Source organism: Abramis brama, assembly GCF_963993115.1.
Source record: "Abramis brama genome assembly, chromosome: 3".
Taxonomy (NCBI): domain Eukaryota; kingdom Metazoa; phylum Chordata; class Actinopteri; order Cypriniformes; family Leuciscidae; genus Abramis; species Abramis brama.
In genome coordinates this window covers 25043299-25069959 of record NC_139965.1, presented here as the reverse complement: position 1 = coordinate 25069959, position 26661 = coordinate 25043299, and the positions used below count along the sequence as shown (strand labels likewise).

Sequence of the window (26661 nt, the reverse complement as noted above, 5' to 3'; positions counted from 1 at the left end):
ACCATTGAGATAAAACAAGATTTCCTTAACCATTCGGTATTTGGGCAATAACGTTGTTCATTCAACAATCCCAGGTTTCATGGACAATGATCCTACTCAATTACTTAATTTATAAGGCAAATATGAACCAGACTTTTGGCTGAAATGTAACAGGGGTGGAGCGAAGCAAAACAAATGGCCATGTGTTTTTATATAACCTAATGACTTTGATATTTTAAAACTATGTACATTAATATTAGTGTCAGCTGTTCACTGAAAATAACAGTAAATGTCCTATTGGCAAAATCAGACACATCTATATAGCCAAATTAAATTTCAACAGCTTAAAACGGAAAAACTTTTTAAATGCATCAGTTTCATCAGGATTACGCTCTCTAAAATGGAGGTGACTCCTACAATATCAACATTGTTCAATTTGGCATCAAACTGCCAGGCAAAGAACTGTGGTGGCCTACATCATGTCCTGAGACATCACCTTTTGCCAAGCGACTTGTTGGCTTGCTACCTGCACATGTGAACGGCCTTTCATTAAAAGATCTCAGATATCCTTCAGTTAAACAACAGAAACTGACCAATACAACAAATCTACATATGCATATATATATATATATATATATATATATATATATATATATATATAGGTCAATCGGTATAAAATAGCTTATAAACAACAGCTATAACAGAAATCCCCCCAAAAAATGCTTTTGTATAATGAAAAAAGTAGTGGCATGTTTTTTTTCTTCTTCTTGTTTTTGGGGTGGGATTTGTTTTTTTTGCCTAGTGCTGTGTACATTACCTTGTTTTACTAAAAACAGAAAAAAGAAAATCCACCCTCCCTGGTGACCCCACACAAATATAGTGCACTGCAGTGTGATTTTCCTGCTGAGAACATTTGGCCAGCTCTACGAAAGATGTAGTGATAGTCCTTGTAGTGACACCCCTCTCTGCTTGTCTGCATCTTCAGAACACAGAGGGTTAAAGTCAGGCACAAGTGGCTTGAGAATGGCAAGTCCGTCACGCTTCATCTCTGTTGCTCGTTCTCTCTCCACCTCACGCTGGGAGATGCGTTGCAGAGCCACTGGAATTAAACTGCTGCCCGTTTCGCGCTCCACGTAGTCCACTGCTGTTACAACAAGATGCATTTGTCTTTGTCCTTGGCTTCCTTCTTGGGTTTGCGTTCCCCCGTAGAGGGCTGTTTTCCTGGGCTGGGAGAAGCCGTGGCTCCCCCTGCTGAGGCTCCAGCGGCTGCCGCTCGATCCACCTGCTCAGCACCCGCTGCTGGCTGTTGTCCCTGCAGACAGGAGAACAACAAATGAACCTCTTATTTGAACTCTTTCAAACTGACATTAAATGAACATTCACCCCATCTTATTGTGAACGACTCATCCATGCGTACATTTCATTTTTGACCTTTTGACCTATCATTTTTCATGAAAATGTCATAATTCAATCTTCTAGTGAAATGACAGTCTTCTCTCTACTGACGTTTGCAAGCTCGTTTAAAATGCATTAGTGCCCATCCACTTTTAAAAACAATGGAGAATTATTCATTGAAAGTTTGTTTACAAACAAATATTTGCACGTTAAGACTAGAGTAATACACTATATTACGTTCATTGCAAAATATGATATATATGTATATGTAGTCAAACCAAAAATTATTCAGACACCAAATATGATGCAGGACACTATAGTTCATTTATGTAAGTGAGGTTTAGCCTAGAAATCTAGACGCATCCTAGCGGCAGCAAGTGAGGACAGCAAAATAAAGTAAACTGTGACATATTATACCCAAACATTCTTCATACAGTGGACTACCAGTAAATTTATAAAAATTTGGGCCCAAAATTTATTCAGACACTTTGACCTGACCATGTTTTGCCGAAGTGTTTTCTCTTTAATTGCTAAGGTGAACTTTTTACACCACAGACTGAACAAAATTAAGCATTGCTTGGTAATTGGTTTACCTAAATTGCTATTATCTAATTGTGTACTTAAATTTAACAGCTGACAGCAATTCAACCTATTTGATTTGTGAGACAGTCTAACAGAAGGATGGCCAAAACCAGTGAAATATCAACTGATTTGATAACTCTGAGTTCTTGTCATATTTTATTACCATTTTCTAAACTATAGCCAATAAACTGTGATAATGTGAGAAATGTTGAAGGTGTCTCAATACATTTTGGTTTGACTGTGTATTGAAGGGGGTGGATTGGAATCCACTGCTGCTTCAATTTATATGTAATTAGTGATTATAATCAAGGTATTAATCAATATTTTTCCTTCTAAATATCAAATGAGTTGAATGACTTCTCTGGAGATTTTACTTTGTTAGTTACCAGTGTGATTACTAAAATGTTATTTTCATGTATTTTTTAATATCTGTATTTGATATCTGAATGTAGTAACAGTGCTTGCTTATTTAGCCCGGCTTCCAGAAATGAAATAGGGACTTGTTTTGTGTTTGTCTTCAACATGTTAAAACATTTAGGGGTCATTGAAGCCAATAGTTTAAGGGATCATTTCTTTGTTAAAGCCTTGCTTTCCAGTTAGACTAAAGTGTAGCTCTCCTTGAGAGAAAGAACATATTATCTTAATGTTTTGAGAGGACTTTCCTGTTTATAGTTGGAAAAGCTGTGTGTCGGTGTGTGTGTTAGTCTTTTTGGTTATAGGTTAAGGAACCACTGGCATTATTGGAGATTGACTGAGTTGTTGTTCAGGACATGCTGGCGCCCAGCAACCCAAATCTGCGACCTGGAAGGTCACGACGTGCCTAACTTCAGGGTCCGAGTGTCAGCTGCGTAATCGATGGAGATATGCTTTCGTCTATCTGTATATGTGTGGAAAATTACAATGTTTATCTATTTCTTACCCAATCAGAAACTGCAACCTGAAGCAAGAACGTAGCTTAGACCTTGGTGTAGGGCAGGGGTGCCCAACCCTGCTCCTGCCGATCGACTGTCCTGCACAGTTCATCTCCAACCCTAATCAAACACACCTGAAGCAACCAATTAAGGTCTTCAGGATCACTTGAAAATTAAAGGCAGGTGTGTTTGATTAGGGTTGGGGATAAACTGTGCAGGACAGTCGATCGGCAGGAGTAGGGTTGGGCACCCCTGGTGTAGGGTATAACTGCTGTGATCTTTGTAACTGTAAGCGGGGCGGCCTACGCACTCCTGTGTGAGTCTTGAAGCTGACTTCTGCTGAGGAAACTGCAAACTATCTTCAGTAAAACTTTTCTTCAATTATTATAATTCTGACTCCGGGTCATCTTTCAAACATCTGGTCCTTGGGTCCTAAACTGTTAACCCCTAACAGTATATATATATATATATATATATAAGTATTTTGAATGCAAGTTTATTAGGGTAACTCACCTGTGCCTGTGCAGCTGCTGCCGCTTCTGCCTGCGCCTGCTCCTGCTCCTGATAGTACTGTGACGCTCTGCAGTCCTCCTCCTCCTGCAGCTTCTTGGCCAGCTCTAGATCACTGATGCCTTCTGGGATCTGTTCCCAACCCAGGTCTGAGGCCTGCTGCTCCTGCTGCAGAGACAGCGCCATCAGGTAGTCCTACGCATACAGAGGGCAAAACCCATATGATTATTTTTCCATGACCCAAATTGAGTTATTTGGCAGATTGTCCAGGCTGAACAAGAGGATGATGACAGCGTCGTATAATGAGTGTACCAGAATTTATGGTAGAAGGCAATAATACATAGATGTATATATTATATTATATTATTACATGGCTTGGTTGAATTCCAATGTAGAATGCAGTCTGTTATTTCTTGATAACAGACCGCTGCGAAGTATAACACACCGTTGCCATGAAAAACAGAGCGTTGCTATGGACGCGGAACGGACTATTTTCTTTAGCGGAAGAAGTACAATCGTTTTTAAATCAATAAACAACTTTTTAAATCAATATTTTGTGTCAAATTATTTATTTATTTTGTAGGTAGCCATGTAAAAAGCGGGATAATGTATAGCGAGGCGGTTGTTATAGCGAATAACAACCCCTTCAGGCTGATTCAAGACCCCCCTTCAGCCTGTCGGGGTTGTTATTCGCTATAACAACCGCCTCGCTATACATTATCCCTTACTTATTAACAGTAACATTCAAAAGTTTGGGGTTGGTAAGATTTTTTAATGTTTTTTAAAGAAATATCTTAAATAATGCTGCATTTATTAAAAATATACAGTAAAAGACAGAAATAGTTATTTTAAATTGTAAATTATATTTAACAATGTTTTCTATTTTAATATATTTTAAAATTGTATTTATTCCTGTGATGCAAAGCCGCATTTTCAGCATCACTACATATGTCACATGATCCTTCAGAAATCATTCTAATATGATGATTTGGTGCTCAAGAAACATTTCTGAAAATGGTTGTGCTGCTTAATATTTTTGTGGAAAACAGGATACATTTTTTTTTTTGCAGGGTCCTTTGATGAATTGAAACCATTTATTTGAAATATAGATATTTGTACCATTAGAACTGTCTTCAGTCACTTTTGATCAATTTAATTAATCCTTGCTGAATTGAAGAATTAATTTCTTTAAAAACAAAATCCTACTGACCCCAAATTTTTTAACAGTGTATTTATTTATTATATATTTATTTTATGTACTTTTCATGTATACTACTGGTTGCCCTCCCTCCTCTTTTAGTGCAGCCTGAACACTCTGCTAAATAACTCCTTTTGGGTTCCAAAAAATAAAACTCATACACCTTTGGAACATAATGAGCTCGCGCGAGTAAAAGAAAAAAAATTGTGGGTGAACTATTACTCTCTGTAGAGCATTATAATACAGCTTAGCCGGAATCCTTACATTAGTAATGAGCTTACGTTACATTTCATGAAAAAAAGAGTTAGAGTTAGCCCATGACCCATGACCATTTAGTTTACTTAACTAAACACCAATTAGTTTGCTGACTGACCAAATGTTTAGTGTTTAGAGCACGGTGATCTCCAAGCCCTAATAGACACTTCATTATTAAACAGCCAATACAACAGCAGAAGAAAGAAAGGGAAAGAAGGAATGTGTGTTACGTGAGGCACTTTGGTTTGGTCATCAGGCATTAAAGGCTCCCAAAGGCACAGAGGGAGGGTTACACAGAGCTGGAGGAAGGATTTGGGAGCTTTTAACATCAATAATTGAGGAGAGTTTCCAGCGAGCAATGGAGCAGAATTGGTGCTAGAGGACAGCAGTGCACTCCTCTCTCACAGAGCCTGGCTGCGTCTCAACATTCACGGCTCACTGTAACATTAGTCTCCAGAGCTTGCCTTTATCTGAGGGTCACTGTGGCTTTGCACAATCATGAAATCTCTTAGTCACCCTATTTGGTACACACACAGGATATTTCCTGAGTGATTACTTTAATACCACAAATAAAATATCAGGAACTGAAATGTTTAAATGGGTTCTTGATGTCCAGAAGCATAGGAACTATTTCAAAGCCTTGAGGATTGGATCTTTAAAAAGTAATTAATGCCGCAGGGCTGGGCTTCATGCTTTTCATAAGACAAGTACCTGGAAAAGACCCAGAACATTTTATCATGCGTTGAAACATTTTGGGACAAGTAACCACCTGAATTCCCAACTCGCTCTATCTAATATCTGCTTAATGGCATCAAGGCAGGGGTTTTTGTGATAATTCACTGTAATTTATAGCATTTATATATATATATATTTTTTTTTAATATGCACTACTGTACAGCATTCACTCGGATTATGCGACGGCAGTCACCGTACAAGGGCGCCAGTGCGCTCACCACACACCAGCTACAGATGGAGAGGAGAGAGAGTGATAAAGCCAATTCAGTGGATGGGGATTATTAGGAGGCCATGATTGGCAAGAGCCAATGGGTGGAATGTGGCCAGGGCACCGGGGTTACACCCCTACTCTTTACGAGAAGTGCCATGGGATTTTTAATGACCACAGAGAGTCAGGACCGCGGTTTTACGTCTCATCCGAAGGACGGTGTTGCTAGTAATTATTTTTAAACAGTGTCATTTATTTTTGGGAACACAATCAATTGTATAATGTTGTTGTCAAACAGATTAGGAGTTACAACTTTATTTGCAGTGTGTGTATCATAAAAGATTGTGGTCTGCTTTCTATTTTAACAGAAAAGCAAAGCTGAAAGTTCAGCAGCAATTACTCCACTTTGCTGCTCAAGAAACATTTTTTATTATTGTCAATGTTGAACATGGTTGTACTGCTTTATATTTTGTAAAAAATGTGATACATTTTTTTTCAAGATTCTTTGATGAATATAATAAGTTCAAAAGAACAGCATTTATTTGTAACCTGTGGAATCTTTTCTAACAATGAATGTAAAGGTCTTTAGGCCGCGTGTCCACCAAAGTTCAGCACTTGCCGAGAGTTGAAGAATGTTCAACTTTGGGTAAAACGCAGCGCTCATCACTGTCATTTTTTACCCAGCTGTCCAATCACAGTGGAGGAGGGGCGGGACAAATACCACACCAACCAACCGCCACATCCTGCTTGTACAACGTCAACAGATGACAACATGCAGCATAATAACGGAACTAAATAATGTAAAGCAAGAGCAAATACTTTACATTGTATTGACATTTTTATATAGAAACAATACATACAGAAACAAACTATCTGAAATGAGATCCTAGTAACACGCCTCAGCTGAAGAGAGAAAAAAAATTGCGCTGCCAAATGCCTCTCAAGCGCCCACAGCTAGGCGTTTTCAGCTGGATAAAAAACCTTTGGTGGACACACGGCATTACTGTTACTTCTGATCAATTTAATGTGTCCTTGCTGAATAAAACTATTTATTTCTTAATAAAACTAGTAATTTCTTAATACTAAATGACTGAAATTACACTCACAACTTCATCAACCCCAGTGAATAGTGTGACATCTCACTGTATGAGCTTTCTCATAGTGGCATCATGCAAATGTTCTTTCACAGACGTCAACCTAAGAAACAATTACAGTACTCAGTGTTTATGGCTGAATAAAACGTAGCACTCCTGAGGAGTGACTAGTCCTGACCTGATCGATCTGGTCCTGCTGACCACGGTACACCGTTTCCGGGTCAGAGGGCGGCCTCAGATGAAACTCTGAGTCGCAGAAGTTCCCATCTCCGTCAACATTATGCAGACTTTCCCAAACCACCTTCTCCTCAGTGAGAAACCCCTGATCTGTCACTAGCAAGTACAGCTGGGCCTGAGGAACACAGAGAGGGCATTTATAAAAACACTTCAGCGGCCTAAAACACTCTCGTCCATCAATCTTTCAGCACACACAGACCGAGCAGCAGTGGTGTCAAGTTCTGAAGTGTGTACATGAGGATCATGGAAGAGTTTTATCTGTGGGTGAAGTGTATCCTGCTGTTACAGAACAACTCCACTTCCTCCAGATAAAAGACAGAGGCTCTACAGTCTCCCTGATAAGACAGCTGGTGGTTATATAGTCAACATCCAAAACAATTCAAATTCTCTGTGACTCTCACATTCAGTTTAGCCCTGAATTAGTGATTGATATATAATTTTATAACTAAGATATATAACTAATAAAATATTAATTCAAACAAACTATAAAAGTGAACAAATATAAACAAAAACTAAATAGAAATATACATTTTTGTATTTTCAATGAATTCTGGATGGTTTGAATTAATCTCCCGAGCCTGACTTTTGATCATAGGTATATTCTGTATAAAAATCCTGTTGATGTTGCTGAAAAATATATGCCAGTAGTTACAATTTTACTGCTAATTATAGTAGAAATTGCGAATTATGAGTGCATTTCACTGTCAACATGTATTAGTTTGATTTGTAGTAGTGCATTTGATGGATCAAACACTGAACAGACTTTGCAGGGTTTTTTTTACTTTATATTGTTTTAAGATGTTTCTGATGTCTTGTGGTGTTTTTAACATATGCAGATAGTATAATCTGTGGTGTGTCATATGTGATGAAAACAAAAACTATTAATAGCCTAATTTTTTAACTTTACAAACATAAAAAAAAAAATAATAATAAAAAAAAATAATAATAATTTGACTGCATATCAGTTTACTTGCATGTGATTATAGGCAGACCTTGACCTTTCAAAGATGCCAAATCGTGGTAATTTGGTATCCCATATTTATAGTCTTCACAGTAGCAGTTTACATTTCTGTTGTTCGCCACTGGGGGGCACCAACATACCCTCTATAGACAATTTCATTTACTTATAGGAGTGCTTATTCACAGCAGCACAGAGCCATCTTTCAGCATCCATCATCTCAAAACGCTGCAGAAGTAACACTTAAATGTAAACACCTTAAATTTGGTCATAGTGCTGAAGTGATTGTTCCTGAAGAAGACACACAGTTCTCCCTCCTGTACGGTAGAGGTGAGTTCGCACAGGCCGTGGTATGTTAGCTGAGTCGCTGTGCTGTTCAGAAACTGCTCTGCCACAAATCCTGGAAAAGAAAGAGGCAGTGGTGGAGACACACATTAATACCTCTCTGACACACACAATACAATACAAAATCATTTTATGAATGTGAAATCTTGCTCTCAACCCTAGCTCTCCTTGGCACATCACAATATCTGATTCGTAAACAAGCCTGATCGTTTCACATAATTCCGTTCGCAAAATAGTTTTGAATGATTAGTTCACGAACCAGACTGATTTCACTGACTCAATGATCCGGTCGATCACGATCCATGACGATTGTCAGTGAATAACGGCTTCTGTTTTGGTCCGTTTCTCACACAAAGCCTTCGGAACACTTGGAATAATGTGTATGAGTCATATGGACTAATTTTAGGATACTTTTATGCTACTATATTTTTAAGTCTCAACCTCAATTCATTGTAGCTTCAAATTTCTCCAGACAAAAGCAAGTAAGTCATACAGGTTTGAAACAACAGGATGAATAAATTAAGAAAAAAATCACGATTGAGTGAACTACTCCTTTAAACACACTCGCTGAAACTATATAATGCACAAAAATAACACAGCCTGACACATGCAGACTCACGTATGCTTGTACAGGGATAGAGTGTAAGTGGCAGAGGCAGAAAATCAACTGGAGAGAAAAGGGCACATATCAGTGCAGCAACAGAGAACAGACAAGACTTACAGAAAGAGAGAGAAAAGATGGCGAGGATGATATATTTAGACACAAACACTAAGAAAAGGAGAGAGGGTTTCAGACAGATAAAAACTAAAAGGAAGAAGGGTGCTTAAATGACACTCTGATAGTTGTTTATCTGAATGATGCAAACACTATTCAGGACATAGAGAAATGTATCCCGAGACATTAATACATCCAAATGCATGACACCCAGTCATAAGGGGAAATGCTACGGATGAGCACTTGCATTCTGTAAGAAGAGGCCTGGATGAATGTGTGAAAGGAAAAGACAGATAAAAGCAGTGAATACCCACCTTCCCCGGCCAGCTCGCTGTTGTCTGACTGCTTACAGCTGATTATCTTCTCCACCAACTGGTTATAGCTGCAGTTCCCCACTGCCTTCACTATATCAGCCATCTACAGAGAGCCATAAAAAAGAAAGACAATATGCCGGTCAAAATATTAGCATGAATGTTTCTTTTTATAAGGGCTATCAATTTAATGTGTTCATTTAATCAATCAATTTAATCTGTACATAACGTACCTACAAACCGCAGCACGTTTTTAACAGCTGAAATGTTTTTAACTTGATACGCCATTGTGAAACCATGATGCTCAATGCGTAAAAAAAACAAACATTGACTGACAAACTCAAATGAATAGATTGTTGTTGTAGCCCAGTGATGAGCTTATCTCCACTGATATGGAACTAAAACCAACAATATACTGATTTTAAAGCCACTTTTAGTGAAGTCTACTAAAGAAAATGTAAATAATGTGTATCTTAATTTGAGGGGTTTTCTTAGCAAGTACTAATATGTGCAATTATTTGCAATTAATTGGATAAATTAGCATTTAATATATTTATAAATATGTATTATTAAATCATCTTTGCCATTTTGTAATTAATTATTTTAATGTAATTATTTATTGATAGACAGTCCTTTTGATTTTTTTACTAAAGCTGCTTATGCACTGCATATAATGTATTTGTGAAACTGAGCATATAACTACAGTAGAATAAGATTCTGAAATTAAAGCCCACATGCAGACCTGTGGGTCGACCAGCCATCCGTGGTAGAGTGGGATATCCAGCAGGTCGAAGACGATGCACTCGGGAGTGTACTCGAATACCCGCACATCTGTAAACTTAACGTTTACATCCAGTCCTGTCTGCAGTTTATGCAGCACCGCCATAGCATCACTCATATTCTAGAGATTAGAGAAAGAGAGAGAGAGAGAGCAAAGGAATTATAAAGGCAAATACAAAAACAATGAGGGAATAGTAACTTCTTTTCTTTCTTTTTTTTTACACAACAAATGCATGCATTTCTGTTAAATGTCACACCCAATGAATTGTCTCACTACCCCGAGCAGGAAAAATCTCATAACTCTAGACTAGCGCCTAAAGAGCTCGAAACACCCAGAGTTCACCTCCTTTACTTCCGGTCTTTCTGTTTTGATCATAATGACCCTCCACTGACTCTCAAACACAAGCCACTGCAAGACTACAAACTACAGCGCAGTTCAACAGTTAAAGTGTGAAGTTGAACGTGTGTGCGTGTGTTCGGCATTTTATATTACGTTCCAGATCCTATGATAATAATAATAATCTGTCCAGCTCTCCACTCACTTTTAAGGACTCACAGTATGACCATCTGTTATGCTGATCGGTCACAGCACAAAAAAATGAGTTTGTGTGGACAGTTGTTGGGATTAGAGCTTGTAACACAACCATGTATCAACCACATGATACATCAAACCCCATGAATCCCTAGAAACCAGTGAGATTATCTTTGCCCTTCTGTCTCTGGGAGATTTCTGCCCTGGCCATTTCCTGGTTTTACAAGGGATTTCCTTGCACTTTCACTTAATTCAGTCCCATTCACCGGAATTCTGGATTTGATTTAAAACGTTCCAGTTCTGGAAGCTGACTGGTCAACAGCATTCAGTGTTGTCTTTATTCATTACAGCGAGATGGTCTTTCTGCTGGGCCTTAGGCCTGTCGCACCTCCAGCGGTGCCTGTGGTGGACTGTGCATGGCAGGGGCGTCCTCTTCCCTGAGGCAGGCCTAAACCTGACCGCATACTGCATGGTTTTGCTGCAGGGTCTTCAGCTGGGGGCCACCGCTCATTGACGTTTCGAAACGCCCTTTAACCCAGAACATCTCCTGGTGGCGGGGCAGTGAACAGGGACGTCTCCCTGACACCCCCTGCAGCAAAACCTAATTGGATGTTACTCCCCAAGCCTTGTCTTGTCGTTTCAGCCAGAGCCAGTGGCTTGTTTCTCAGCTTCCTCAGAGAGCTCTTTGGTGGATCTACACAGTGTGGCTCCCCGCAGTCCCAGGTCCTTGAGCAGGCGTGATGTTGATCTGCCCACAAAGCCTCTGGCTCACACCTCCACCGGTTGAACAGTTGTCCATAATATCTAAGTATAATTAATAATCTATTTTAGTAATTATACACATTTTAAATGTGCTTTTATTTTTATATGATCAGTTATCTTTTATCTAATTTTGTTATTGTGCCTTTGTCATTTTTATTACTTTTTTATTTCAGTTTTAGGTTTAGTCATTTTAGTAGCTCAAACAATGGCAACATTTCTAATTTTCATTTAAGTTTTTTTTTATTTATTTTTTTAGTTTTCCTCAAATATTTATATTTTATTTCAACTTCAATCGAAAACTATTTTTAATAGTTTTAGCTAACAAGAACACTGACAACGTTCCAGCTGTGCTAAAAGCATTCTAATAGAAATCTGTGTAACTGTTTTATAAAAGGCAATAAGGCAGTTAAGACCATCCTAAATTGTGAACAGTCAAAGGGGTTGCTAACAAAAAGCCTGTATCTGTGACTTTATTCATGATAGAAGTTTTTCAGATTAAGCCATTTATGACTCTCACTAGATCCCATTTCACTTTCATTCATTTTCACTTTGAAAACGTAAAAAAACGACAATACGTCCCAAATCCAGTGTTTGGGATCCAGAAATGTATTTACTAAAATGTGTGACTCTCATTGTTTTGTACACAGACAGGATCAGATCAAATACTGAAGTCAATCCTCTTCTAGCTATAATCTTGATTAATGCCTAGAACGATAGTGACAGATAATGATAATTAAAATGAAGACTTTTTGTTTTATGTCTTCAATGATTAAATTCTAAACTGCATTTCAGGCAACTCACACTGCTTTCATCCTCTTAGAACATATCAAGAGAACAAATTTGGTTTTGACTTAAAATTTCAAGTAGTCATTTCCGATTTAGACAGCAGTCCATCTTTGTCGTACTCGAACTGTATTTAGCACTCGAAACGAGACAAAACCTGACAACCATATTCTGACACCGAGTGAGCACAGCCTTCATCTCACCTTGACTCCGATCAGAATAGCACAGGTCATCATCTCGCAGCTCAATACCAAAGTATGATGTTTCCAAACCAACACTAGACACCTTTAGAGAACTGCCGAGTCATGAGTCCCAGTTCTCCTGGAACACGAGCCAGGATGAATCAGTGTGGCACAGGCTGACCCGATGGCCAGTGGGTGGTTGAGAGCATGTAGAACTGGCACCGGGGTCAGATGAGCGTAAACAGATTAGCCAAGACCTATCCACCCACAGCTCCCATTCAGTCCGGTTGAGCCCAGTACCGCTTCCAACCCCCACCCACGCCCAGCCTGTGTGTGGCCCGGCTCTGTCCCCGTGCCCCTGCCAGCGTTTCTGATCCACTCCACTGCCCTGACCCACTTTTCCCAGCTCTTTTACTCTCGCTCCAGTGCAGCAATATTCACTGAGATGGCTATAAAAGCTTTAATACAATCAAAACATCTATTAGACTGAATAACGGCTGCTAAACACAGTCAAACCTGAGTGATGTTAATACATGCACTGTTTGCACAGGCTAAACACACAAAGAGAGAAGACAGGCCCATTAAAGTTCTTCCGGACCTTTTGTGTGTGTGTCCCTCACTCTCTCTTACTGCCAAAAAAGCGCTTCACTAACTGTCAACACACACACACACACACACACACACAGAGCCTGGCCAAAGACAGTCAGCTGACCTACAGTGTAAAGAAACAGCATTATTCAAGCATGAATGAAGCGCAGTTAAACTCTAAACGATAAGTACATTATAAAAACTGAACCTAGATCAAAACACAAGCACAAAGCAAAATCTAATTTAGACAGCAGTAGAAGAGCAGTAAAGGAGCGTGAATCCAGTCAGCCTCCACCTACTCCAATAAACAAGAACACACACTCGGGAACATCAGAAACATTGTTGTCTTAATCCTCACATCCTCAAACTCACATACAAAATAGACTCGACTTTGAACTGCTTGGAAGTGAGATATTTTAAAATGAATATATTATAATAGCAATTAAAAGAGACTCACATTAACAATATTATAAACTATTTAATAAACTATTAACATACTGGGGGAATATCAAAAAGACTGTCAAGAACCTGATGTTGGGGTCATAATTTATCCCCAAAACAACTGGGAAAATTTTGAAAATATATATAATAAATTACCTTTCAAAAGTTTGGGGTCAGTAAGATTTCTTTGTTTTTGAAAGAAGTCTCTTGTCCTCATTAAGGCTGAATTTATGTAATGAGAAATACATTAAAAAAAGTAATATTGTGAAATATTAAACTTTAAAATAAAATAAAGGTAACCCCTTATATGGCAAAGCTGAATTTTCAGCATCATTATTCCAGTCTTCAGTGTCACACATGATCCTTCAGAAATCATCCTAATATGCTGATTTTGTGCTCAAAAAAACATTTCTTATTATTATCAATGTTGAAAAACAGTTGTACAGCTTAATATTTTTGTGGAAAGCATGGCACATTTTTTCATGATTCTTTGATGAATAGAAATATTTATTCGAAATAGAAATCAGCTGCAACAATAAAATTCCTCTACTGACATGTTTGATCAATTTAATGCATCCATGCTGTATAAAAGTATTAATTTATTTAAAAAAAATTTTACAAATAAAAAAATACTTTTGATTGGTAGTGTATGTTTTTTTTGCCCATAAATTGGTGTGGCTACAGCCTCTAACTAGCCTTAACTGACAATCTTACCATAACTGACCTGAATAGATTCTAGAATATAGACAGATTCTACAATAGATTATTATTATTGTAGTACAATAACTAATTGGCATTCTAACCTGAATTCAAGGTCGTGATAAAATGGAGTCAGATAAAAGCTTAATTGGAATCAAATTACTCCACGCGGAAAATACAGTAACACGCAGTAAACCTTCACCCGCTTATCAGACACTGTCGTTGGACCGATTGGGCAGGCCTACAGTAACGAAAATCATATTCTATACAATTGTTGTTGTTTTTTTTCTCCAGTATTTATTTACTGCATTACGGTAATTAGAATTAGACTCACATTTTGGTAATGATAATTGGGGGTAAATCATTATTTGCTAAATATGATTTTTCCTCTTTTGATTTGGGGCTGAAATATGACTCGTTAATTTTTGACAGGCTTTGTGGTGTAATAAATATTATAAACAATCTAATAAAGAGAAAGCCCAGAACATGCATCCCATACCAGCCATGTGTGAAGAGAAATGAGCCATCTCTCTTGACCCGATCTCCTTACATGCCAAACGCTGTACAGCAAACAGCTCTATAAAAGGTTCATACTCTCTCAATGCAACACAATGATGATATTTACTCCTGCCATTATATAAACAGTTGGATCCAGACAGAAATGGACCATTTTTTCACAATTCCTTTAATTCATTGGTGATTCCATGCATATTTCCTGCTGGGATGGATGGGTGTTGATCTAGATGACTAACACAGCTTGTTTCCTAAAAGTACTGCAATGCCACAGAGAATAACTGGCTGTTTAATGACAGAGAACCAAGCCATGCTCTCTACAAGAACAAAGGGATATTTTGAGAAGAGATGCAAGAATGTGAGAAAGATATCTTTCTGTCTAAGTGTCTACATGTGTCTTGGCTAATGTCTTCTCCCCTGTCAGAGCCTTAGGCCTCACCTTTCACTCCTCGTTCTGAGTGTTAGCACTGCACCACCACACAAACACACTATGTATGTAAACAGACTGGCTATCTTCGATAGACTTCAATTCTGTGAGTCACAAGCAAAACTGCTGTTTCTGTTACCTGTTCGTAGTTCAACCGCTGAGCCTCTGAGATCTCTTTTGGCTTGGCTTCAAGGATATAGTCTCCTGTTGTGATGGAGTGAAAGCAAGAAAGAAAAAGAAAGGGAGGGTTAGTGAAAAAACATTTCAGAGACAGTGCACTTATGGAAAACACATGCTCACAGGAGACATCACTCTCCTCTTCACCCTGTTGCAATTAACAAACTGTCTACATATGGTAATAAACCAAAAGCAGTAGATATATACAACCCCAGCCATTCTGTATTTACAGCTTTAGTGTGAATGTCTGTCAATACTGTGGCAAGACAGTGATTGGAGCCTACCTGTTTTAGTGGATGGGCCTACAAGGTCAAACTAGCATGTTACAAAGTTTGTTTACATGTGCATTTGTAAGAGTTTTTGTGTTGTTGAGCAATAAAATTACATATTAAAATTCATGTACAGTATATACAAATAGACTAGAGGCAAACTGAAATCTGTTTAATGTGTATACATGTGGGGCAAAGCCGAGCGAGCAACAATAGCATTATGTAGGTCTGTTAGTCCGACTTCACAAAAAACAAACTACTATGCTTTCAACCAGACTAGAGCTGTTACATGACGCTGTAAAAAGACTATTGATTTCATCAGGCTGAAATACAACTTAAAGTGCATGTAAACATACTCGGAGGTGGTCAAAGATGCAAATATCACATTTGTAGTGTAAACGTAGTTGTAGTGCAGTTACCTTAGTGAAATTTCAGCAAAATTTCACGACAAAAGTTCCACTGTCCAATGTCAATAATGTAGTGATGTGAAGCACGGGTCATACAGAAGTCTCTTTTAAACCAAACAGCTTTCTATTGGTCAACAAGGTGAATTTGTGAGACAAATTTGAACCCAGCGTGAAACCTTTCGTCCTTAAGTTCCTATTGAAATGACTGGATTTCGACTGAAAATTCACAGAACAATGGTAAATGCGGCTGTACAAATGTATTCTTATTTGTGAATGACTGTCTATTCATGTAACACATCATTGTGCCAAAACAGTTTTAAAACATTGCTTGCTAGATACACTTTAAACAACTGTTACTGTCCGATCCAAAAATATGGTATGCAAATGTATGTTAATACAGGTGTAAACAGTGAGACTGTCAAGGAAATAATGTACAGTAATGTATTGTCAATGTACACTTTCTTCTATTCTATATCTATTTTAAAAAATATATGTATACTGCGTTAGACTAAACTGGGAAGGGTCACAGCAGCACTTGCATATTGTTGTCCTATTGTTAGTTTAATTGCTTCTATTGTTCTCCTCATTTGTAAGTTGCTTTGGATAAAAGCGTATGCTAAATGATTAAATGTAATGTAAATGTAAGTAGGGCTGCACGATTAATAAAACCAAAATCACAATAAGGCTTAGTGCGGTTATCAAATTGCAAAAGTCAGGGCTCCAAACAAAAAAATCAATTAAGGAGCCAATGGCTCCTATAGGGGAAAAAAACAGGCGCCAAATAATTTTTTTAAGAGCCACATAACAATGCACCTACTTTTAGTCACCCTGTTGTGTGCATGTCTCTCCTCTTCTTACAGTTTCAGCATTTTCATCTAGTTAATGTTCTGGGAACTGGAGCTTATTTGGTAACTGAATGTCATTTCCGACTTATGAACTATTTCATAAGTTCATATTTTGGCGCTTTCACCCAGTGAAATGTTCACGCAAAGCATCTCATTTCATGACGTTAACAAAACAAATGAAGCGATAGGCTGGGCGATATGGCAAAAATATCATATCACGATTTTTTTCAGGAAAATCACAATTCACAATTTTATCACGATTCTTTTTTATTAGGGCCCGAGCACCGATGGTGAGAGGACCCTATTGTTTTGTTGGTTTTACTATTTTGTGACTGAGCATTACAGCCAAACTAATGTCCATATTTTAAAAACAAAGCCTTAGGTAACAAAATATAAAATAAAAAAAGAATGGCAGAAAGGGGTGAAGATAAAAAGTGTAGTCATTATTTTCTTTGTTATTAAATATTAAGATCAAAGATAAACATTACACATACACAACTTAATATACAAATGAAATAAAGAGTGTTTTGTTTTCAGCTACAGTAGGTGTATTTAACAGTAGCATTGAAGAAAGTAATTAAATTAACAAATATAAAAATAAAACAAAACATAGACTTCACTGTATAAATTATAAATTGATACTTATTAAAGCTACTATTGAAGTTATCAGTCAAGAGCAGTGAGTGATTTTCTCTTTACATTTTGTTGTTTCATTAACATTAAAGGGATAGTTCTCCTAAAAATTCAAATTGTCATAATTTACTCTCTCAAGTTGTTTTAAACTTTAATAATTTTTTTTTCTTATGTTGAAAATAAAAGTTATTTGGACGAATGTGGGTAACCTAACAGTTGATGTACCCCAGTGACTTCCATAGTATATTTTTCTCCTTTGGAAGTCAAAGGGGACCAGCTACTGTTTGGTTACCCACATTCTTCAAATTATTAATATTAGAAAATATTAGAAGGAAATTAATACAGTTTTGGAACAACATTAGAGTGCGTAAATGAGATAATTTTTATTTTTGGGTGAACTATCCCTTTAAGGACAAGCGGCAGCGTGTTTACAATTGCTACTGTCTCTTTAAGAGCTGAGCGCGACACGTCTAATGTACACGCATTTGACAAGCAGATTTTCTCTCAATTTTCTCAAGTTTGCTTTCACTTTAGACATAACCGACTTTGTTTATGTAGTCCAGTATCCAGGCGCTGGTAGACAGGCTTTTAGTGCATGTGAGCTTCACATGTACGCGGCGCGCTGAGAAACACACACACACGTTAGAACAGCGCATCAGCAAGCGAATTAAATGTTTAACCGACAAGGCATTAAAGCACATGCAAATTATTAACTTTTGTGAACTGCAGCACTGTCCCGTTCCGCTGCGTTAACATTTTATGTGAATATACGTCGCATTGTTCAGTATGTTGGGACAGAGGCGCCAGAACAGCGACTGATAGAATGCACGATTCTACGATATTTCTTCAAAAGCAGATCGTGGAGACATTTTAATCGTCCACGATCAAAAACCTTCATATCGCACACCCCTACGATAGGCTACTGGTTATAAAACATGCACGTAGGATGCAAATTTTACAATCAAAGGGAGTAAATTTGTATTGTCGCCAATGGCGACCTTGGCAGAAATTTCACTCGCAAATAAATATTTTTGGTCGCAAATGCGACCATTTTAGTCGCAGTTTGGAGCCCTGAAAAGTGGTGATTTAAAGGGATGGTTCGGAGTAAAATCAACCTAGGGTCCTTTGCACCATGACCTCGAGCCAAACACCCCCCCAGAAGCTATTTTTCCCTTGGTCGAACATTATTAAAGTTAGAGCTTATTTAGAGAAATCAGCCGAATGGCTTAGTGCAGGCGCTAATGGATCCAAGGATGCATCTCGTAAATTACCCCACTAATAAGTACAAATAGGTTCTGTACTCATAAAATGAGGCATTGGAAAGTTTGTAAGTACATCAGGAGTTTATTTAAATAACACTTGCCTGATGGCTAACGCTACCGCTAACCCGGAAGTCTACGTCACTTTAGTGGTTTGGGAAAAGCACGTAAAAGTCCTGGCAGAAAGCGATGCATAAGGATGTAGTGTAAAAAAATGTAGTGTAAGCTTGGCACTATGTTCTTTCACATGAGCAGCTCATTATCCGCGGGTGTTTGCGGCGACTCAGAGCAGCATCTACTCTGAGTTTGAGTCATTTTAACGTGCATCTTTTTTTCCTGTCAATTAAAAGTTTGATGGTTTGACGTTTGAAAATTAAGAAATGATCACAGTAGTAATATTTCTTATTTTCATTCATTATTAATAATTATTATTTTTGTTGTTATTATTCATTTAAAAAATGCATTTCAACTTTTCCCCAAATGGTCTAGTGGTACAAGGAACTGACCTCAAAACAAGTAGTTTCAGAATTCAATTCAACATTTAGTTTGACCTCTACGCAAGTTTTATCATTGTCCTCCTTTTATTGTCTTGTCCGGACTAACTCTCCTGCAGATCAGTGAAGCGGGCTGGAGCAGAGCGAGAGGGCAGCCATGGCTGCTGGCAACCTGGCAGACATGATAAGAACTGACCCTGGGTTTTGCTCTAATACAGGAGCACCTGTCATCCGTCTCATTAACATTCTGAACACACATACAGCTCAAGGTACAGGAGCATCGCTCGACTGTACTGACCATTAAATCAAGGCCAAATCACTGCAAATTCCATTCCAGAGCAGTCTATTGCTATTGATCACCACATACTTGTCACCTTTCAAAGCTTTCCAGTGACTTATCATTGTACTAATAATTCAGCGACACCGAATTATATGGTTGCACCAGCCATAGCTCAAAACAAACAAGTTCAAAATGCCAGAGGAAGCCTAGATGTTTCTGCTCTGACAAAGCACGAACGTGTGAGAGAGAAGCGTGAAGCTCGGCTGTTTTATTTTCGGCCCACTCCCTCAGACTCCAGCTTCCTCTGATCAGTGCCAAGAATGCGGCCCAGCACAGGCAGGTTCATTTGGGCTACTTTCGTTTATTTTTGCTTAGCAAAAACACTTTGTTCCAACTCCCGCCTCTTCATTTCTCTTTCAGTTCATCTCCAGCTGATCTCTTCCTCAGTCAATTTCTTTGTCTCTCCCATACCAGGCCTCTCCTTTAAACAGAACCCATTAAAAAGCTTCTGCTGCTGCTCACATGGCTTTGCTGCTCTCATTCACTTTATAACATCAAGCTGTAAAGGGATAGTTCAGCCAAAATGAAGATTTTGTCATTGTGGTCTCATATGGCTCCAAACCCGCATTACTTTATCTTCTGTGGAACACAAAAAGAGTATTGTACTTGCTGCACTTTTTCATGATAATAGCCAGCATGGAGATGAGACATTTTAACATAAAAATGTACCATTATATATCATAAAAGTGGTCCATATGATGGCGTGTGCCATATTTTGAAGATTGTGTGAGTAACAGACTGATATTTAAATCTTTATATACTCGATAACTCTCAAAACTCTCATGAATAAGTTACAGCCAATTTCTGCCAAATAACAACTTTTTTGGGGGGTCTGATTGTGACACAAATTTAACATCAAAAGAAAAGTATGCACAAGAATATGCCAACTTTTATGGTGATTTTGCATTCGTTTTTTTGAAGCTGGAAAGCCTCAGTCTCTTTTCACAGAGCGACCAGGTGAATTCTTTCAAAATTATTCTTGTGTGTTCCACAAATAAATAAAGTGTTACAGGTTTGGAATAACATCAAGCTGAGTAAATGACAGAATTTTCATTTTTGACAACAGGGACAATAATGAGACAAATCAAAGTTTCCCCAAGTCTTACATTTTCATGCTACAATTGTCTTTTTTTTTTTTTTTTTGATGAACAATTTATTCAGGCCACCAAAAACATATAATGACAAAAATCAGTCATCAGGGTTTGGCCAAATTGTTTTGATGCTAATAAAATTAATTACACTTCTGTATCAATTTAATGCATTGAACACTGATCAAGCCTTTAGTGTAAAAAAAACTTATTGGGTTACTTGAGAAACATACTATAGTAGATGCTCGGAAACTGAACAGTAACTGAAGTGCATGCTTTGATCAAATCAGATAAGACAGTGCAGTTGACAGGGTTTGTTCACGGGCCACTGACTTTGCCTGGAAATAAAACACTAACAGTGCCGTAAAGTACAGCAGAGGAGAGTGAGATAGATGCTGTCTAATGGAGTTAAACAGCTTACTGCACCTAGGGAAGAGAAAAGCAATTTACAGATGCCTGTGTAGCTAACCATGGATGTCTCATAGAGCGAAAGTGAGTATGCTTCTGAATAAATGCAGCTCTAAGCTATGATGGGAGTACCTCAAAAGGAACATTCAGAAGGTCAAACATTCAACAGCAAATGTAAAAAGTACCCAGCTGGCACACTCTCCATCTGACACGTTTTTTATCTAGGGGATTTCCGTTTCTGTGTCAGGCAGGCTTTAAATCACATGGATGTGTGTGCTTATCAACAGCTCTGCAAATATGAGGAATACTTCAGAGTGGTCTCTAGACAGACAGCTGGGAATGGGGTGTTGGCCTTCAATGAAGTCAAGTTTTCCAAGCTGCAAAACGGACCCTGACCAGCTTCAGGGGGTAGTGTTTCTCACCTGAAGCTGTTGTACCCTTGTCACTTGTATCTTATTATGATGATGATGCATGCTCTCCCATTTTATTGCAAGTTCAGTCAAGAATGGGGAATTATTAGAAGAAACGATTATTATATACACATTACATATAATACAAAAATACATTTAAAATTAAATAACATTATCAGGCTTTCTAAACTTAACTTGAACATTTTGTGTATCTTTAACCACACCGTCTGCCATACAAACACACATGCTTAATAAATACTCTTATTCTTAGTGGATAAATGTCTTGCATACAAAAGTTTGTCAAGTTTTAAAACTGAAAATATACACCAAAGTGACCACACCTATGTAAGGAATGACATTTTGAGACCACATCCTCTGCGGTCACAACCACAGCACTTTATGAGGGTGAGCAAGGCACAAGCTTGCAAAGTTCATAAAGTCGAGACTTTCCAGAAAGATTTCAAACGAAGCACAATCTGAATCCAGTAAAGATCACCCTGATTAAGGCTCATTAGCCGCAACGTGTCGGTTTTTAATTGCCTAAGCCATAATGAAATCAAGGCTTTTTATATACATTTACTTTAACTCTCGAGTGTGCCTTGGCTTGATTTGTTTTTATGAGTCGCATTTTCCTTAGATCCAGAGAGCACCGGGACACGGATTTTTACACCCCGTGCAGCGCTTTTTTGCACTCCTTGTCTTCTGAATCCAGTAAAGATTGTGCATTTTATAAATCGCTTGTGATGTTCCGCTTTGGATAAAAGCATCTGCTAAATGACTAAATGTGTTTGTAAAGGTCTTTAAGGAGTGATAAGAGAAACCACTGAACATACATCGACCTCTGAACAACACCTACAGTGCTCATATCTAGATTCATCTCATACTTGGCATTTCTGGAATGTGTGAGGCTAAATAAACCTTTTTTTCTTGAACAATCTGCTTTTACATTCCATCACTGATATTTAAGACTAGTGGACAAGATGCTTTTAAACTATTAAACACTTTTTTAAAACTAGTAATAAAAAAGCTAATGCAATGGTGAGAAACTGAGGTCCAAGCAACTGTCTCACTGCAGTAATGCAACACTTCTGTGTTCAAGGTCAACATGCCACAGTGGAAATAGGGATCTGGATTCTGTGACGTTACAAGAGGACGAGCCCTCGGGTATTTCCCTGATCTGGTGCTGTCCATCAGCACCTGAAGACATATCACATTTTCTGGTTCTCTGATGTTTATCAGGCTGTTTATCGAACGCACAACAGAGTCTAATTTGATTTACAGACTAATGTTATGAATAGAAAAGCTCAGATTTTCTCGAAGAGGTACATGCAGAAAATAACCATATGTTGAAATTACATTACACAATCCTATAATTAGGATGACATCCCTAGCTTTTGCATGATTCCTACTATAATTTGGTGTCCTATGGTGGATAAATTTAAATTTTTGGGAACGAACTAGCAATTAGTGACATGAAGCTGCAGAAAGAAGTAGACAGAAAGACTTTAGCATAGCTTTCCCTATTATAGTGTTGTCAGCGAGCCCACCATACTTTGCATCACTCTCTACATCTTTTTTTTAATTAGCTCTTCAAATGAAATAAAACCTGAAACATCTTTCTTCTACTGAACCCTCCATTGGATAGATACTGTGTCAACAAGACCACATAAAGAGTCCACATTTATAATGCATATGAAATGCTTACCCAGATATTCCATCAGCTGCTCTGCCGTTATTATCTCCATCATAGGTGGCAGCTTGACCTGTGGCAAAACCAGAGAGAAATCATTTAAAAAGCAGTTTAAATGACAAATTGCTCATGGTCATATACAAGGCCTCTTATCCTTCGACAATGATGCTATGTAACACACATACATAAGGGTTACTAATGGTGTTGAAATGGCCTGCTGTATCAGCATAAATGCACTATGAGAAGATTGAAGGAAATAAAACAGGCATCATCTTAAAAACAGCCTGAAAGTGTCTATCATCTCCATAAGATGCCAGTGGCTTTTAAAGCAGTCACAGCTGAAAAACATAGTGCCTCTTTTTTTCAAGATGAAAGACTGAGCACTGAAATAGCGCCTCGTGTGCCTGCCAACTCACTGTCAAAGCCAATAATTAAATGTCATCTTCATAATACAAATGAGTCCAAGGCTGAAAGCCAGAAGTTACTGGTGTGTCTGTCAAATGACTGTTTAGGATGTAACCATGATACTGGTATGCGTCTACAAATAAAGGGGATGTTATTTAAAAATCTGGAGATAGAGAGACAAACCTGAAGATGAAAACAGAATTTCAAGTCAATCTCAATTAACTTTTCAAATGCTATTTTTACAATTTGTTTAGTCAAATATGGACTATAGTTTAATAAGTCACCATTCATTAACAATTAATGAAATGTAAAAAATATATATAAAACCAGCAGTGTTCACACTGTGATGATGCGTTTCCACATTTATCAACATCAACGTGAATATTTTCAATTTTTTCATTTAACAAAATTTTTAACGCTATACTTTGTGTTATATACCATATATATGTTATATGGCAGTACATTACATAAGTGAACACTGCTGAGAGGGTTTTTAATACAATGGCAGAGGGAGTGACAGCAAAGATCACATCATTTTCTCTACAAACTGCTGCGATCAATCTCTCTATATTCGTTCCATTTTTTGGAAAGTCGTGGAAACGTTGTAATGATTTTTTTTCTTTTGTTATTTGAGCAAATGGAAATAGAAAAAATAATATTTGCTGTCATCTCCCATTCACCACTATAGAAGTTTACGCAATTATGACGACTTCCACTTCTGAGAAAACCAGAAATGTGAAAAGGGTCCATATAGTACTTGTGGTTTTTATATGGACTTTATATTGACACTTTTACCTTTACTAACAGCTTGCTGTGCAAGCTGCATTGTAGTTTGTTTTATCACTCAAGCAACTTTAGATATTATATTTTGTACCCATTCTGTTGGACTTTCTAAATCACACGCATACTGTCCCATACCATCACTAAATAAAGTAAGTATATATTATTTATTAATAACTTTGTAAACAGCATTACACAGTGGGTCAAGAGATGTCAACATGGCAGCTCCCATGAGAGGGCGACCCGCACTGTGCAGAATAAAACATGTCTAGAAGACAAACATGATAGGTTATCCTTAGTGTTCTTCATTTTAATCAAGTATATTTTGAATAAGCAAATAATTTATGAATGTGCCTTTATTTAACGCCAGTGACAACTGGTGTGCTGGTGCTTACCAAGTAGACAAACACAATCCAATAAAATGTTTTAAAGGATAATTAGAACACCGGGTAAAACACAGCAATTGCACATCTATAACTTGGGTGGTAGTGTGACCTGTCAAACGAGCAAAACCTCATCTTATTTACCTTCCATGACAATAGCAGGACATTCATAATAGCCAGCAGCGGGCACGGCCCGTTCTCATTCTGTGTGATGATAGGCGTGTTCTCCTCATTCCACTTTATCCACTTGATGTGGTACAACGACTGACCGGTCACCTTGTCTTTAAGACAGGGGATTTTCGTTCCCTCGGCCCCGTATTCACTCTGAATAGCCAAAGCTAGTCCCTTGTCCTCCAGTCCTTCACTGTTGAGGTCTGAACTCGGGCAGGAGTTCAGATTGGAGAAGGACTCTAGTGAATCAAAGCTGCGGGACTCTTCTGCGATGCTGGGCTCACTCCCACTCGGAGGACCCTCAGAAACGGTGTGATCGTTTGAATTCGAGTTTGCAGGTTTTGCTTTGTCTGGACACAAATAAGTAGGTTTGGCCAGCTTCGTCGTTTCTGGTGTCCCTCCATCCAAACCGCCCGCTTGCACGTTATTGATGTCGGATTGCTCTCCCGTGAGGTTGTTTACTAACTTTGAGGTGCCACCCTCTTTATTCCCAGCAACGGCCATCAACGGTTCGTATCCCATTCCGTTGCTCAGCTTATCCGCCGCATCGGGCGACAGTTTCTGTGGTAAAACGCTCGGTTGTGCGCTCTTGCTTACTGTCTCAGCAGCATCTGATGTCTGTGTGCAGGGTGTAGCATTAGCACCGCTAGCACTTGCACAAGTACTCAAAGTCTCTCTCTTCTCGCAGACATCTTTCATTCCGCCGACTGTTTTGATATCTGCGGGTTCTGCACGGATAGCGGTGCACAGGACACTTCCTCCTGCGTCTCGATGAGGGTTTGCATTCTTCTCCATTTCGCTGAACGCACCAACGACAACCTTTAACTAGATTGCAAGCTCCAGTCTCAGCTCCGACGACGCCATGACATCTCCACCTCTGACGTCATCCCTTCATACACACTTATTTACCGACTATACACAACCACTGACTGTATGTGTCATTTTACTAGCAGCTTAAAGGTATACTCCCCTTCATGTTGTTCCAAACCTGTATTACTTTTTTATTTCGCTTAGCTCAAAAGGAGATGTCTGGCAGAATGTTAGACTGACAGCCTTAGGCAATGAAAGTGAATGGAGACTGAGGCTGTCATCTCCTTTTGGTGTTCCACAATGACACAATTTTAATTTTAACTCTCATTTTAACATAAAACTTCTGAATGAATACAAAACAACATGATCAATTTTATATCGGTTATACAACTCCAAATTTTGTATTTTGACATTTTGTAAAATGCAATAAAATCAAGAATCTGTGACAGGGCTCTAGCCCTTTGGTTGCCCTATAGGCGAGATTGAGTTTTGCGAAAAAAGTTAAAGGTTTATAGATTATCCAAGTTAAACTCTTTTGAAACAGTCCACAATAAGTAGGTGAATTGCAAGCAAAGATGGGTCATCATGGCTCATCACAGTTTGAGAATCATGAGAGAATTCTCAAACAGTTTAAAAATCACATTTCTTAATGCAAGATTGCAAAGATTTAAGTCTTTCACCTTCTACCATACATAATATTGTAAAAAGATTCAGAGCAATCTCAGTGCATGTATGGCAAGGCAGGAAATCTCTGTTAAAAGAGCCCTCAGACAGCATTGCATGAGGAACCGTCATACTCTGTTAAATACAGCCATGGGCTCGGGAGTACTTTGAAAAACTATTGTCACTTAACACAGTCTGCATGCATCAAGGAGTGCCACAGGAATCTCTGTTACAAAAAGATAAATCTATAAATCAGTTTTATGCAGAGATGCCGGCACGTTCTCTGGGC

The 26661-nt window shown here is 38.2% G+C and overlaps 1 protein-coding gene across 1 annotated transcript; it reads right to left on the bottom strand.

Annotated features, from left to right (window-relative positions):
* Positions 1-706: 706 nt before the first annotated feature.
* mindy2 (MINDY lysine 48 deubiquitinase 2) lies at positions 707-25803 on the bottom strand. Its single transcript, XM_084108331.1, has 9 exons — positions 24873-25803; positions 23176-23233; positions 15280-15344; positions 10176-10334; positions 9437-9539; positions 8320-8462; positions 7046-7219; positions 3381-3572; positions 707-1291 (listed from the first exon to the last, which is right to left on the bottom strand). The coding sequence occupies exons 1-9, from the start codon at positions 25692-25694 to the stop codon at positions 1127-1129; spliced, it is 1881 nt and encodes a 626-aa protein (XP_083964457.1). The 5' UTR covers positions 25695-25803; the 3' UTR covers positions 707-1126.
* Between the last annotated feature and the right edge of the window lie 858 nt (positions 25804-26661).